Raw genomic sequence first — 14981 nt, forward strand, 5'->3', positions numbered from 1 at the left:
TGTGTGCTCTCTGCCGCCTGTGATACCTCTTTATGTAATGACTGAGTTAGATAGACTGGTTGTTAGAGTCTTGGTAATGTTGAGATAAATGGCAAATTTAAAAGCTACTAGTGAGTGGAAAGTTGAGTTTTTTCATTTCATGCTCTGTTATACGTCTAATTGAACTTGGACTGAACCCCAGAAAAGCTCATTCTGAGCCAGCAAAGTTAGTTTTTGCTGATAATACTCCCCCACATCTCCTCAAGAGGCATCTTAATAAAATGTTTTCATTATAATAGGATTTAAACATATGGTCCAGTATTACTCACTTAATTAAATATTAATATATATGTTTTTACATATGAATCTGAAGTGGATTGAGAAAAACTAAAATATGACCCATTTTAATGGAAGCATTCCTGTTACGTCTCAGAAATCCCCAAGCACTTTTCAATATAGTGCTGCAGAGCAGAAAATATGATTTGATTTCAGTGCTATAATTTAACCAACAACATTTTTGATCAATATCTGTCATGGTCCTGGGTCATTTTGGCCCAGCGTTTTGTGTTTCCTTGAAGTTCATTTTTGTGCTTTGTGTTTATTCTGATTTTGTATTGGTTTAGGGTTGAACCTGTAGTTTGGTGTGTGTATTCAGCCCTACCTGTGTCTGTCCTTGGTGCTCTGTTCATGTCTCCGTGTTGTGTTGTAAATCAGTCTGTGTGTTCCTGCTTTACTTTGAAGGCTCATGTTCTGGATTTCCTATTCTATTTTGAAGGTCTGTGTCTGTTGTCATTGTGTTCAGCTTGTGTCCTCCGGTCCTCATGTGTATTAGGTTCAGCTGTTCTTCCCTCCTGTGTGTGATTACCTGATTACCTTGTGTGTGTATATTTAGTGGGTGTCGGTCTGTGTTCATTGTCGGCTCGTCTGCGTTCTATGGTGTTCCTGTCTCTGCGTCTCTCTGCCCCGCACCCCTTTTGTATGGTCTCAGGTTTGTCATTTAGTTCTCCCAGTTTAGGTTTCTTCAGTTGTTTTGTCATGCCTCACTGCCTGTTTCTGCCATTGTCACTTTGTAAATAAACATCACTCGTATCATCAGTCACTGCTGCATTTTGGGTCCTCCCTTTCCTCCACACCACACGGCTCACTCCGCCAGCCGTGACAATATCGTGTCTTTATCTATGTTTGTCAGCCAGAGGACACAACAAAAAAAAATCTTATCTCTGGGATCTATATCAACGCTGTTTTATAGAGTGAAAAATTACAGTTTGGCTTTATCAATATCAGTGCGAGCATAAGAAAAAAAACCAATCCAAGCGCATCCATAAGTGTACTAACACCTTCATATCTAAAAAAAAAAAAGTGTATTGATTACACTTTTCTGATCAATAGTTCTCCAAAGCTATCAGGGAATGGAGAGGGGGGGGTATAAGAGGAGTGGTGAGACGGGAGAGGGAGATAGTAGAGCAAGGGATGGGGTGGGGGGATTCTGAGGTTAAAGGTCTTCTCCCTCTGTGATTAAAGTGGAGGAGGCAGGGTGACAAGTGGAAGGTGGAGTCGGGGAAACGGCGACGCTCGTTACATCACAACTTCATTCCTCTCCTTTTTTTCCCCTCCTAGTGCTCATTCAAATCAAATGACGGCACGCTTGCCTGAGCACAGATTGGGCACGGATGCAAATTCACCGAGAGTCACGTGCGCTCTTTCGCATGAAAAGGGAAAGTCCTTGTTCCTCATCGGCAGGATTTTATCTGGATTAAGAAAAATACGATCGCATTAGCAGCTGCAACAGAAAAATGCTGAATGGTTTGTTCCTGTCCAGTGGAGATGAGTGCCATGCTGATGATTCACTGTTTGTCTACTGTATCTGTGCCCACAAGGAAATAAATACACATTGATACACAGCCCTATAATGCAGAATAACAAAACCCAGCATCATATATCTTCCGCTGAGGATGCTGATTTGCTTAAGATCCACTTCCCCAGCACAGCGTAGGACCACAGTGCTGATGCCAGCAGCCCCTCCCTCTCCCTCGCTTCCTGTCTGCTGGCTGTGGAAAAAAAATAGAGCATATCCCTTCTTTCTCTTCTTTTTATCACCCCCCTCCCCCAAATAAAAGCCATCTACTCACCGCTTCTGGGGCTCGGGAATCTCTGTCCTCCTGCGTCTCAGAGCATGAATGTACTTCCAAGTTCCCTGCCTGCTTCCTGCTTCCAGCCTCTCGATGGAGATGCTCAGCTTACAAACAGCTCACAGCTTCCACCATTTTGTGGTCACATGATCTGGGCCACTACCAAATAAGGGCGATCACCTGCTGCAACAGCTCTTTGCACACCAGCTTATACATACATATAGGAGGAGTGTATTTGCCTGTCATTATGAAGTGGGTGCGCTCTGAGGTTTCTGAACTACTACTATTCACGACAAGTGCGGGACTGCTTTTAATGTCTGACAGTTGATTTGTGAGCCCCAGAGAGCTGTTTGCCCTCAGGGTGACAAAAGGAGCTGTCGTGGCCAGCTCCGTGTGCAGATAATATTCATAGGATTCACCACATGCTTGAAACTATTGTCCAATCAGAAGCAAACAGCTGATGCTTGACAATCCACTGATTCTTAGGCTACTTCTAATGTTTCCTTCTACGTTAGCTCTGAACTGTTCAACCCTTAAAACACAACACAGGTGAAATCAGCTGGTTCCTAGATATCCATGCCCAAACACGCATTTCTCTAAACCTCGTTGAAAGCCTGTTTCACTTACCAAAGTTTAATCCCAAGTAATTAGGACAGGAAGACGGAGATCAGCCTGTCAGACCTCATTGTTGACCATTGTATGGTACAAAGGTTATAATCACACTCAGTGTAACCACGCCTGACGTGAAGGTGTCTGGGAAAACTGCCTTTAGTTAATCACTGTCAGCAGCTGCTGTCCTATAGCGTGAGATCAGTCATAGATTTCTGAACATACACTTTGTTCTTTATATATATTTTTAATTACTTTTGTCAAAATAAAGTTCTCTATAAAGTGACAACAATGGGGAAGCAGCATGAATCAGTTTATAGAAATACATATTACATGATTGTGGTTTTAATCATTTTAGAGGCAAAACGTTTGTTAAAAGTATCCTAATACAATAATGAAAAAACAAATTAAAGCCATTGTAGTTTCCCCCCACAGTGAGGAGCTACAATGTGGCCCATCCTGCCTTACAGGATGAGGAGCTGTAAGGCAGGATGGGCCACATTCCTGCCAGACTTTGTAAAACGAATCTGATGCCGTGTGCTTATTCTCCATCAAACAGTAACAGAATGAAAGGAACCCTGTGTAACAATTCAAGATAACATTTTTCTCCTATAGCAGAAGAAAAAAATGGGCTTACTTTACCAGTTATGATAAAGTGGTGTCGCAAAGAAAGACAATTGCTCCCTGTTACAGTCATGAAATAAATGCACCTTACCTGACACTGCTGCCTAAATGCCTCTCTTTGATGTTTTTGAACAAGCAGCTGACAGCACATTAAAGATTTTTTTTTTTTTTTTGTCTTTTTAAAAATGTTACAACATGATTACGACCAGTGTTCTTGCTCTCCACAGTGAAACCATCACTTGGTCCATTAGCCTCTGTCATTCGAGGTTGAACTGTTCCAGGTTTTCTTGGAGGAGTGTGTCTTTGACTGATTTGAACACAATCCTGATGTTCTCCGTGTCTGTAGCGCAGGTGTAGTGCGTGTAAAGGGCTTTATGACGACCAACATGCCGCTCCACATACATATTTAAGATGAACTTTTTAGCTCTTTCAGCATCTTGTCGAGGCCCTGTGTGGGAGAAAGTGGTCAAAATTAGAAAAGCCTCCTTGCTCACTCTTTCACAGTTACTGTTTAATACAGTTTTATACTCTCCAGTGTGTCTTAGTTGAGACTTAAGAACTAACTCATTCTTAATAATTGTGCTTATCATTAACATCAGTCACAATATGCGTAGTGCTCTATTGTGGACTTTCACAAATCGATCAGTTGTCATCTTCTTCACAAATCTTTAATGTCTTTAATTATCAAATATTTGACAGGGTGCATGCTGGATTGATTAATTCATGTACAGACAGTAATTTAAAAAATGATTAACACAGCTTGTCATTGCTTCTGTAGTCTAACAGTTTAAATACATAAATATTGAATCCAATTTTACTTTATACAAATAAATCAGAATAAAACTCACCTCAGTCACTTGATATTGTAAGGTAAAGACCCTACAATAATATAGAGAAAACCTCAACAATCAGAAAACCCCCTATGAGTAAGCACTTGGTGAAAGTGGGAAGGAAAAACTCCCTTTTAACAGGAAGAAACCTCTGGCAGAAACAGGCTCAGGGAGGGTCAGCTATCTGCTATATTCAAGGCTGACTCACTTCATGCCAGTTATACTCAAATATAGTTTTGAACACAGTTATGGTTGTTCTGAAGACATGCAGAGCAAACTGGGGGCATGCTTTACCTGTGTATTCTGGAAAGTAGGAAGCTAAATGCGAATGCTGGATTTTCTCCTCTAGCAGGTCTGTTTTGTTCAGAAAGAGGATGATGGAGGATTCTTGAAACCACTGCCACGAGGTGATGGTCTTAAACAAGGCGAGGCTCTCCTGGAGTCGATTCTGAAAGAGGGGCGACAGGCTTAAACGATGAACTGTATTTGGACAAGGTTGGACAAGAATCAAAGAAAGGATCAACTATAACTATAATGACCGTACATCGTTTTCACTCTCATAGAGGACCTGATCGTACTCGTTGAGGGCTGCAAGGAATATGATAGAGGTGACATTCTCAAAACAGTGGATCCATTTCTTCCTCTCAGAACGCTGCCCACCAACATCAACCATCCTACAGAAAGACAATGAAAGCACTAAAGGTTCATTACTGAAGACTGAAGAATTACTGAAGAAGGAACTATATTTCTCTACTTTCTCGCAGAGAGTTTTCTAAGGGGACTGACACTGCTAAGTTCACTCTCTATATAAATGGTCTTTAGCCAATACAGGTTTCAACAGTCAGCAGTTCCACATAGCGACACAGATGATTGAATTTCACATGTGCACTGGGACCTGCAGAAGCTGTGAATGCAGCTCTTTTGTTGTCTGCAGCTTATTCTAAACACGACTCGAAGGAAAACTTATTACCGCCCACTTAGTTCAAATTAACTATCTTTAGTCACTTCAGTAATTAGTCTGTTTTGTCACCGCAGTAATAATGTGTGTGTGTGGACTGCGAGTACACCGTAACTGTTTCCATACACATTAAGAAGGTAAGTACCGGATGGGTGCTGTTAATCAAATGCACTTCATTATTGATCATCAGCAAGAGGGAGTGCCAGTATAAAAGCAGAAGTTTGGCAGTTTGCTGGTCTGGAGCATTCCACAAATCTCAATAAACTGGAGCAACATTGTAAAGACTTCTACAAGCTGTTGAATGGTTGGGTACACTGGACTGCGAGTCATGTCAAAACTTTCTTTTTCACAGGGCTGTATATCTGTCTAGATGATGTGTTAATAAAGTATGATATCAAACCTGAAGATGTTTTTGGAAAATTCAAAGGGATACTCTATGATGCCTGTGGTGGGCACCCTGACCCTCAAGATGTCCTGCAGGGTGGGGATGTACGACGGGGCTGTGATTCTGTCCAAGTCAGTGAGGTAACTGAAATGTTTACAACAACACATTAAGGTTAATATTCTGAAATATTAAACAGAAATCTATGCTTTTTACATGCATTGATTTTAGCAGAATGAATCCACACTATTACAGGATTACAATAAACGGAGGAAATTAATGCAAGATAAAAATGTGAAATATAAAAGTCTTACTATTTTGCAGAGTCTGATATCTGGAATTCCCTTCTGCGCTCATAGCATCTTTGAACACCGTGATCGTTCCAGACTCTCTTTATGGCGTCCACTTGCCAGGACTCCAAAGTTGACACATAGGTCAAGTCCACTTGGCTCAGCTTCTCCGCATACCCCTGACAGACAGATACACAGGTCGTTTCACTTCTTCAGTACACGTTCAATACAATGACCGCTGTAAAAGAAATCCCACTAGATGGTTTTTGTGAATTGCAAGAGATCGTTTTTAGGCAATGTTTCCTTTTTTTACTATAGTTCTCAAGAAGAACCAGATCTACTGCAATGACATGATGTAGAAAGATTAATTGTCTGTAGAAGTTTTTGATTACTAAAAAGTAACAAGCTTGAATTAGCTTTTGTTAAATTAAATTTGGTGCACACTTTCATGTCCCCCAAAGTTTAAACTGTAATAACTTCTGTGATCCCTTAACATTTGTCCAATTATTTTGCAGGATAAAAGTTTGCACCATCTTAATATCCCTTAGTTATGCCATTATAGCTCCAGGTTGCAAATGTATATGATATAATGAGCACCCCTCCTGTCTTATTCTCGCCTTTCCCCCCCTTTTTGGATCCATGTATTTACTGGTATCTTGTCCTCCAGATGTTTCTATTATGAGCCACACAGTCACTGAGTGTTTTTGTTCTTCATTGCTCATATCTTGTTTTGTTTTTTTTCACACACCAACTGTTTCTAGGCAGATGGCCGCCCACCCTGAGTCTGATTCTTGAGGTTTAACAGAAGACCCCCACCTCGCCCTCCCCAAAAAACTCCCACGTGTTGTGATTTGCCACTGAACAAACAGAATTTAATATCGAAAATAGCTCAGCTGGTCAGAATTTGTTGTCTGTCCACTGCGGCAAATCGGGCTGTGTGGATTTTAAATCACTGATAGTGACATTTAGATTGTTAGTTTATCATAAACTAACACTATCAGAATTTTTTTTCAACCACTTTGAAGAACCTATCCTAAAGTGGCCGCTTACAACCCTGAGTGAGGCCTTACAGGAGGTTCACCTTGTGGTCAGAATGCACACACAAAGGTGCAGGCCCCAAAAGCAACTCACAAGTTCCTGCAGTGGAAAACTGTCTATTTATATAGCCTGCATGTTACAATACTAGTATTATTTCTAATTTGTTTTTCTCAATGTAACTGGTACGGCAAGCTTTCTCAAACGCCACATAAAAGTTTAAATGCTTGGTTTCTCACAATGTTCTGGTCATGGAGGTAGTCAATGTGAAGAGTCTCCATGGCGTTGATCATCGCCTGGATGCCCGCTATGATGTTCTGATACACCACACGAGTGAAGCCTTTCCTGTCAGTGTCATTGTATCCTTTGCCATGGATGATCCTCATCTGTTTGATGAAAGTACTCTTCCCACTTTCACCAGTCCCTGGGCAAACGAGATGAATGAAACCGAAGGATGAAAAATGGAATAAGATCAAAGCAATGCCAGAAATAGGACATCTGTGGCATGCGCTCAAAAAAAAGAAATAATCTCAACATCAATCAGCTGCAGCTCAACAGGAGTTTGGCAACAAAACAACCAAAAAAAATTGCAATCTCTGAAGCGTTATAATATTTCCAGAAAGTAAGGTTTCCAGGTTAGAAGACCTTTTTTTTCAATCAAGCCTGGGTGTGTGTGTATGTGTATTGTGCGTTTCTTCATTCATTTGTATCCCCCCATCACCAACATGATTACTCTGATTTAGCACAGCATATAGGAGTTGAACATTATGCCCATACGCTCGGTTTTATTTTCATCTCACTGCTTTTGCACTACAAAAAAGCATGACAGCAGATGGAGAATTAAGTTGAAAAGAAAACAAAAAGGCTATAAACATTATGAATTAAATATGCACTTACTTTTTATTCTGCACATAACAATGTGCTGAATACTATTTTGGGACAGAAAGTCTTTGCCAGATTCCTGCAACTCAACGTGCCTATCAACAGCGATGTGTCCTTGACTGAAACAGTGATCTGCTTCCTGCCTTCTAGTTGTAAATTACTCTTGATAAGGGTGTCAGCTTAGGGCCCAAAACGCCTAGAAATGTTAACCATTAGTCTGACCTTTACAGGGGGATATTGTTCTCCAAACAACTCAAGTTGAAGTTTAAAGTAGCGCTGACCTTTAAACAAATCCCTAATGTCTAATGTATTGTTTCCAACATAATCAACAGTCAAGCTTTGAAAAGTGGCCTGCTTGGCCGTTTTGGTTCTGGAGAAAACAGACCACATGTCATTTAATGAGGTCACCGTGGCTGTCAAAATATGAAACCTGAATACTTTGTACTAATGAAGCAGCAGTATGGTTTCATTTTTAAGAGGAGACTGCAAATGATTAAGGCTATCTGAGAGATTCATCAGAACATCACTATGTGAAGAATGCGAGGAGTAAGCTGTAACTGGCGTGAGGTGACAGCACAGCGTAAAACACATACCAAAGCTTTGTTATCTATTGATCCAGAAAACATTGGTATTTGCACCTGATTCACCTTATTCCATACCTCCGATGTTAGTTTCCCGTCAATTTAGGAGGGCAAAACTACACTACAAGCCAAGCATTTGGTTTTTGTGGTGATTTCCACAATAATCAGATGGAATGACATGGAATATGATCCAAACATTCCTGCTCCATAGTGGAGGAATTCTATGACTTTGGTCGTTTTGTTTCTGATGTTTTCAGGGAAGTGCTTTGACAGACATGTAATATAATTTATATAATTATTTTATAATCATATTGAGATCATTTTAAATTGTTTTAGTTTCCAACGCATTTATTTTTAACTTTTATTTTTTATTTGTTGGTTTTATTAATATTCAGCACTTTGAAACTTTACTTTGAAAAGTGCTTTATAAATACAGATACTGTAAATATAGAGCATCGTCATCAGATAACATTTTATTCTGTATTATAGGCTGCATTATTCTCAGTCTAAGGACTTTGTTTTAATGCTAACTATCACATGCTAGCATACCAGTAGCCTACTACGATAAACTAAGATAGTCTACAGTTCAAATACTGAGGATATCCACGCCAGAACATAAGCAGAAACCAAACTCTACTCACTGTGGGGCTGTAAATGGAAGGCTATTTTCCTGTATATTATTATTATTATGTAATTCTTTATTTAAACAGGTCTCATTGAGCTCGAGATCTCTAGTTCAAAGAGAGACCTTAAACGTGTTTTTTTTTTTTTTTTTTAAAAAAAGAAGGAAAAACGAGATACAGACATATAATTACACTCCACATTAAGAAAAACCTGTTCTGGTTAGTCTAATTCAGCATTTCACTCCCTTAAATACAGATTAAACTGGAATGTGAACGTTATTATTGTTTTATATAGCACACAATGTCCTTGCGTAATCTCAGCAGGTTTCTGGGTGGATGAATGAATCATCACAGGGAATTCCTTTGACGCTAAAGGTTGTTTCTGTTGAGCTGTTAAATCGCATAAGCCTCAGAAATATAACTCAAACGTTCACTGCTATGATCAGAAACCCTGTAATAATAAGTTAGCCACAAATCTAACAAGTGTACACTGTAAAAAAAAAAAACAGAAAAAATCAAACTAACTAAACTTATTTAAAGTTTCTTTGTTACTGAAGACATATCTGTTCATTATGTTCCAAAGTTCCACTGTGGACGTGTGTTAGTTAAACACTGAGCTCTCACCTAAAAGCAGCAGCTTCAGCTCCCGTTTAGACGCTAACTTGTCCCGTCGAAGCTGTCTCTCTATTTCTCTGTGTATCCTCAGTCTCTCCTCGTCCTCTGGAGACAGGCAGCACTCACCCATTGTTATCCTAGTTTACCTGCTGCTCCCGGTTCAGCTACAGACAGCAACTTTGTAAAATTTATACAGATTTTTTTCTTTTCTTTCTTTCTTTCTTGTTCTTGTCAGACTTGCCAAGAAAAGTTACGTCTCGGAACAAGTGAACTTTCTGCAATCATTCTTCCTGCTGGGGGATCCAGTTCAGGTGCATTTCACATTCCTGCCGTGCAGGAGAGGCGGGCTCTGACTGAAAGGCAAGTTTATCCACTCTGTCCCTGTGCACCTACTTACAATACACGTCCATACTCTCAGGAGCCTGCTGAAAAGTTGGAAAGTCCAACTGGGAGGCAAGAGAGGAAAATACGGCAACTTCGTGCCAGAGTGACGGTAAAGTACCCGAAAGCATTAAATCCAACAAGATCAAGGTTCACAGGTGAACTTTGTGACGCTTTGTCTCAAACACACGTTAAAGTGTTTATCATGATTTAACCAGTTAAACCCTGAAATATGAAAAAATTGCCAGTAAATTGTATTTTTTTTAACCACATTGAGCTATCTGACAAATTTGTTTAAATAAAAACAGTTCATATCTATAAAAAATTATTTCTATTTTTTAATAGCTTAGAAATATATAGTGCATTTTTTGATGAAATGACGACGAAGTCTCAAAAAACTCCCCAAATAGCCTACTCTATGTATCAAATATGATACTATAGGTGTAACTGTGTCGAGGCTGATTCATGCTGTGCTTTCAATAAGATCACCAAACGTGGTTACTGTGTTTTTTCCATGGATGACACTAAGAAAAGCACAGTCTGCTTAAGACAATGAGTAAACACATGGCAGGGAACCTGCACATACAATAGCAGGACTTTCCCAAAGTGGAATCAGACAATCAGACCTTTTATCTTTTTTTTTTCTTTCTTTCTTTTTTTTTTTTTTTTTGGCTTTCCTCCTAAAACATGACTGCGATGTGAAAAAAGGGACTGTAGGAGCCATTTTTTGAGTTGTTACCTTATGTGTGCCGCTAGGGGTCACCTTTATTGCTTTACGGTATGATGTGTTCATGTGAATGTGAAGGTAGACACACGTAATCAGCACCAGGTGTTGTTGTTCGGGAGGCACAATCACTTTGTGACCGGTTGGATAAAGAGAACTGTGGAATGATAAATACAACTGAAGGAAGAAGAATAAATATGTTAAATGGACAAGATACGTACGGCTGGAGTTATAGGACTGTAACAGATTTCATTCATAACAGTGGCATCGCATCACCCCCGTCAACCAACACCTCAGTGGCTTAAAGTGTAGGCTTAGCCTCTGCAGGGACTATCCACAACACATGGTTGTAGGATATTTGGAGTGAGTCATTTTATTTCATAACAGAATATTTAAAGTTTGGGGATTTGCATTACTTTATTCAACATGATAAATAATGAAACTATTATTAATGACTAGTTTATTTCTGAGAACTAGTGCTTCATGTTGAGGCTTAACGCAATTTGATTAATTTACAAAAGGCAGAATTTCGTGAAACTTATTGCGGAGCATGAGCCAAGAAAAAACCGGTCAAAATGTTTCCCATTAATCTGAGCTCAGCATTATTGGAGGATACACTAAAGTAGTGCCTTTCTACAATGGCCTTCTCTTTATTTCTCTATCTGGCCTGAAATAAATAGATAAATGAAGTTGTATCTTGGTGCTGTAATGATTCATAAAATTTGTCATCTACTTTAAGCCTAACGAAAGGTGATGCTACGTGTCACTGATATTGCCAAAGTCTAATGTGGCTTTTCCTTTTACTCAGTGTAAAAGGGTAATCTGCACCGTCTCATAAACCCTGTTCGTTTGCATTCATGAAGGCATCTTTCGGCTGCTGACAACAGGGCTGACCTATGAACTGGAAGTTCAGTGGCTGAATCCCTGGCTTCTCTAGTCTGTATGTTGAAGCATGCTTGGCAAGATACTGAACCCCGAGTTGCATACAGAGTGTTAGTGAGTTTTCAAATGTTAGACAAAGTGCTCAGCATAGATAAAAGCACTGCATAAATAACTAGGTGAATGAGATTTACAGTAAAAAGTGCACTCAGTGCTCAACTTGAGTGGAAGGGTGCTATGTAAGTACCAGTCTATTTACCAACGATACACCTACCTCCTTGTGAGTTCTCTTACTTTGGCTAGAAATTATGAAGTTTTTTGTTGTTTTTTTTGCCTGTCCTGTTTGGCTCTTTTACCATCAGAATTATTGTCTAAAGGTGAAGAAAGATGCCCAACGGATTTACTTTACCAAATGGACCAACCCAGCCTTGCCGTAATGGTCTATTTGATTCACCTTTTATTCTTTATTTTATTTTATTTTCACTTGCTAAATACGGGAAAGACTTGACTGGGGAAAAGAAAGGGGAGAAAGAAAGAGGGAAAGAAAAACAGCGGGGAAGAGGGACGGGGATAAAGGGCAAAAAACAAAAACCAACAAAATAAGCAGACAAAAAATACATAAATCAATCACCTGGATCACCTGTTGAGAAAGAAAAAAGAGAAAACAAGCAGAAGAAAAAAAAGAGCAACATAATAAACAACATCATGATGATCTATGTGAATATAACAGTAAATACGAAATATTAAACATTATTGTGCAGCACGTAAAATCGACAGCGCACAGTGTGCTTTGAGGTAGGAGCCAAAAAGGGTGTAGTTTGTGTGTGTGAGCACCCGTGTGTACACCTGTGAGCATGGACGCGCTTGTATTAAAAGGTTCCTTCATGTAATGATCTGTTAGAGGGTGTGGGGGAGCCACAGCCCCGTCCTCCAGGGCATGAAGCAGGTATGGAGGAGATCAAGACTCCAGACATCCAGAGGCCCCCAGAACACAAGAGACCAAGGAAGACCAACAGAGGGGCAGCCGCGCCACTGTCCCAGAATGAGCTGAGGAGAGTCCCAGATGAGGGCTCACTCAGCAGCCACGGAGCAGAAGCCAGGGGGAGTTGCAGTGACATGCCCGTGAGCTCTGCCGGCAGCCAGCTGTGCCAGAGAGACCGAGCCCCAGGCCGAGAAGCCGAGGGCACCCCACCCCCGAAGTGGCCCGAGCGAGCCCCAGGCTCCAGGCCCCAACAAGCAGCCACCAGGAGTGAGCCAGTCCACCCCTGGACACAAAGAACCACCAACGCACCGATGTCTGAGGGAAGTGGTGGGGGGAGATAGGCCTCTATACCTTGGAGGGCCTGAGATCCCCAGAGAGGTGGCGTCTGATACCCAACCTGACATATAGACACAGACAAACAGGCACACACAGACACAAACATCCATTCCCACCCTCATGCTCTCATATGCACTTACTCCACACTCACCCAACGTGGAGACAGACATAAAGAGACGCTGTACACACGATCACACTTCCCAAGCGTACTCTAAGCCCCACATCTAGGTACCCTTGCCCCTGGGGAAACTGCACCCAGACCCAGGTAGTGTTACCCTTTTCCCTGCGGTGGGGAGATGCAGACCGCCTCGACTCGGCAGCAGCAGGGAGCCCCCATATTCCAGACCCCAATCGGATGGCCAACTCCTCCTCCCAACCCCCCCGCTCCAGCAGGTCGCAGAGAACGGGGGTGTGTGAAGACTCCAAACCTCCCTCCGCCCGCTCATATGTAGTTTTGATGCATGTGTGTTCTAAGGTGCATTTAAAACCCAGGAGGGCAGGGAGCTACCTGCCAGAGAGCAGCAGGTAAGCGCATAGCCCCCCCTGATAGCCCTCAATGTCTACATGTATTTAAAATTGAGAGGTGGGCAACGACACCAGGGGTGAGGTGTACACCCTGATGGTACTTTGGATTCCGTGTAGCGTGCAAGGTCCAAGGTCCTATATGTATGTGTTATGAGAGTGTGAGTAATGTGAATGTCTAAGTTGTGAGATAAAATTGAGGCACAGGCAGCCGGAAGGGGACAGAGGGGGGGGGATGCCTCCCCTGCACACACCTTTACCCCAAGGCCCTGCATGTGTGGGTGATTGTGGTGGAGCAGGAAGAGGGAGGCAGCTGGAGGTGGGGAGGGAAGGAAGGGAGGGGCAAGTGACCCCTCCCTGGGGCCGGCTCCCTCGCCGACCCCAGTAGGCACCCCCACACTCTGCAACCCGCCAGGGAAAGGGGGCCCAGGCCCATCCGGACCGGGGCCCAGTTCGGCAGCGCCGCCTGGCCCCACAGAACCCGGGACAGCCCACCCGACCCCACCACAGAGAAAACTGCACCCACTCCGTCATCCACTCATCTTTTTTTCCCCTTAACTATGGAAATAATGCTGTCATTATGTGCTTCAGTTCCATCATCTTCCAACTTTTTGGTGTTGCTGAGCCAGTGCTTTCCTTCATTTTATGTAGTTGATTGTGGATTTGGCCATAGACTTTGCCATTTTGTCAGTTTTTTGTTTTTTTTTACTTCCACCCTAACAAATCTTTTCACATCTCTCTGAATCCCATATTGCACGCCCAACAAAGGAAATCAGCTCTTGATATTTCTTCTGTTTAATTTGTCATGAAATAGCAAGGGAACAGGCCTCCACGATTATGAAGCTGTATATGTTATCTCATTATACAATAATATTATATTTGAATAAATATATTATTGTGACTGTGGCTCAGGGAGTAATCAGTTGCTGGGATGAGGCCTGGCTGCTCTTGTCTGCACGCCAAAGTATCCTTCGGCATATTAATGTTAGATAGAAAGCACTTACTTGCATGAATGGATGAATGACATGTATAAAGTGCTTTGAATGCTCATCTAGTATAGAAAAGCTCTATATTATTAAATATACTATCAGCCAATTGGCTAAATCCCTTTTAACCCTCTGAAAATGGGGAAATAGTGTAAAAATGGCTTTAATTCCTAAACAGATCATATCAAGCCCCTTAAATATAGCTGGAAGTCTGCACCCCAGTCACATCTTCACTGTTTGCTTTCAAATCTAAAGTGGTGGTTGAAATTTTGCCTGGTGATAATTAATAAATAAATAAATAAATACAACTGTCAACTTCTACCTCAGCATAATATACAATGGACACCTAACTCTACATGTATGTCTTTTATTAAGGTCACGCAGCCATGATTGGCCTAATGATGCTGTGACTTATTTATTATTAATGTTAAAACAGGTAAACAAAAAAGTAAAATTAGTGGAAATCAGCTGTGAATCATTCGCATTTTTAAATGTGGAGATTTTTACTGGGAAATCTTTCAAATCTTTCCTTAGCTACAGTCCTTGGGCTCATTATTTTGACTTGATGATGTTTTAGGTGAAATGTAGGATAACGGTTTTTAATTCATGTTCGATGTGGGGTTGAATTGACTGC

The 14981-nt window shown here is 41.2% G+C and overlaps 2 protein-coding genes across 3 annotated transcripts in view; both read right to left on the bottom strand.

Moving 5' to 3' along the window:
• The window catches only part of prune2 (prune homolog 2 with BCH domain), a 13509-nt gene extending 10753 nt beyond the window's left edge, over positions 1–2756 (bottom strand). The window contains exon 1 of one of the 2 annotated variants that reach the window (XM_080868009.1): positions 2109–2756. The gene's annotated coding sequence lies outside the window, so the exon portion shown is untranslated. The remainder of the gene's footprint in view (positions 1–2108) is intronic. The other variant, XM_080868008.1, reaches the window with a different exon arrangement.
• Positions 2757–3197: 441 nt separating this feature from the next.
• On the bottom strand, positions 3198–9864 carry LOC308387734 (guanine nucleotide-binding protein subunit alpha-14-like). Its single transcript, XM_080867995.1, has 7 exons — positions 9547–9864; positions 7076–7260; positions 5826–5980; positions 5530–5658; positions 4716–4845; positions 4466–4619; positions 3198–3789 (listed from the first exon to the last, which is right to left on the bottom strand). The coding sequence occupies exons 1-7, from the start codon at positions 9665–9667 to the stop codon at positions 3599–3601; spliced, it is 1065 nt and encodes a 354-aa protein (XP_080724121.1). The 5' UTR covers positions 9668–9864; the 3' UTR covers positions 3198–3598.
• Between the last annotated feature and the right edge of the window lie 5117 nt (positions 9865–14981).

This window comes from Rhamphochromis sp. 'chilingali' (assembly GCF_963969265.1).
Source record: "Rhamphochromis sp. 'chilingali' genome assembly, chromosome: 2".
NCBI lineage: Eukaryota > Metazoa > Chordata > Actinopteri > Cichliformes > Cichlidae > Rhamphochromis > Rhamphochromis sp. 'chilingali'.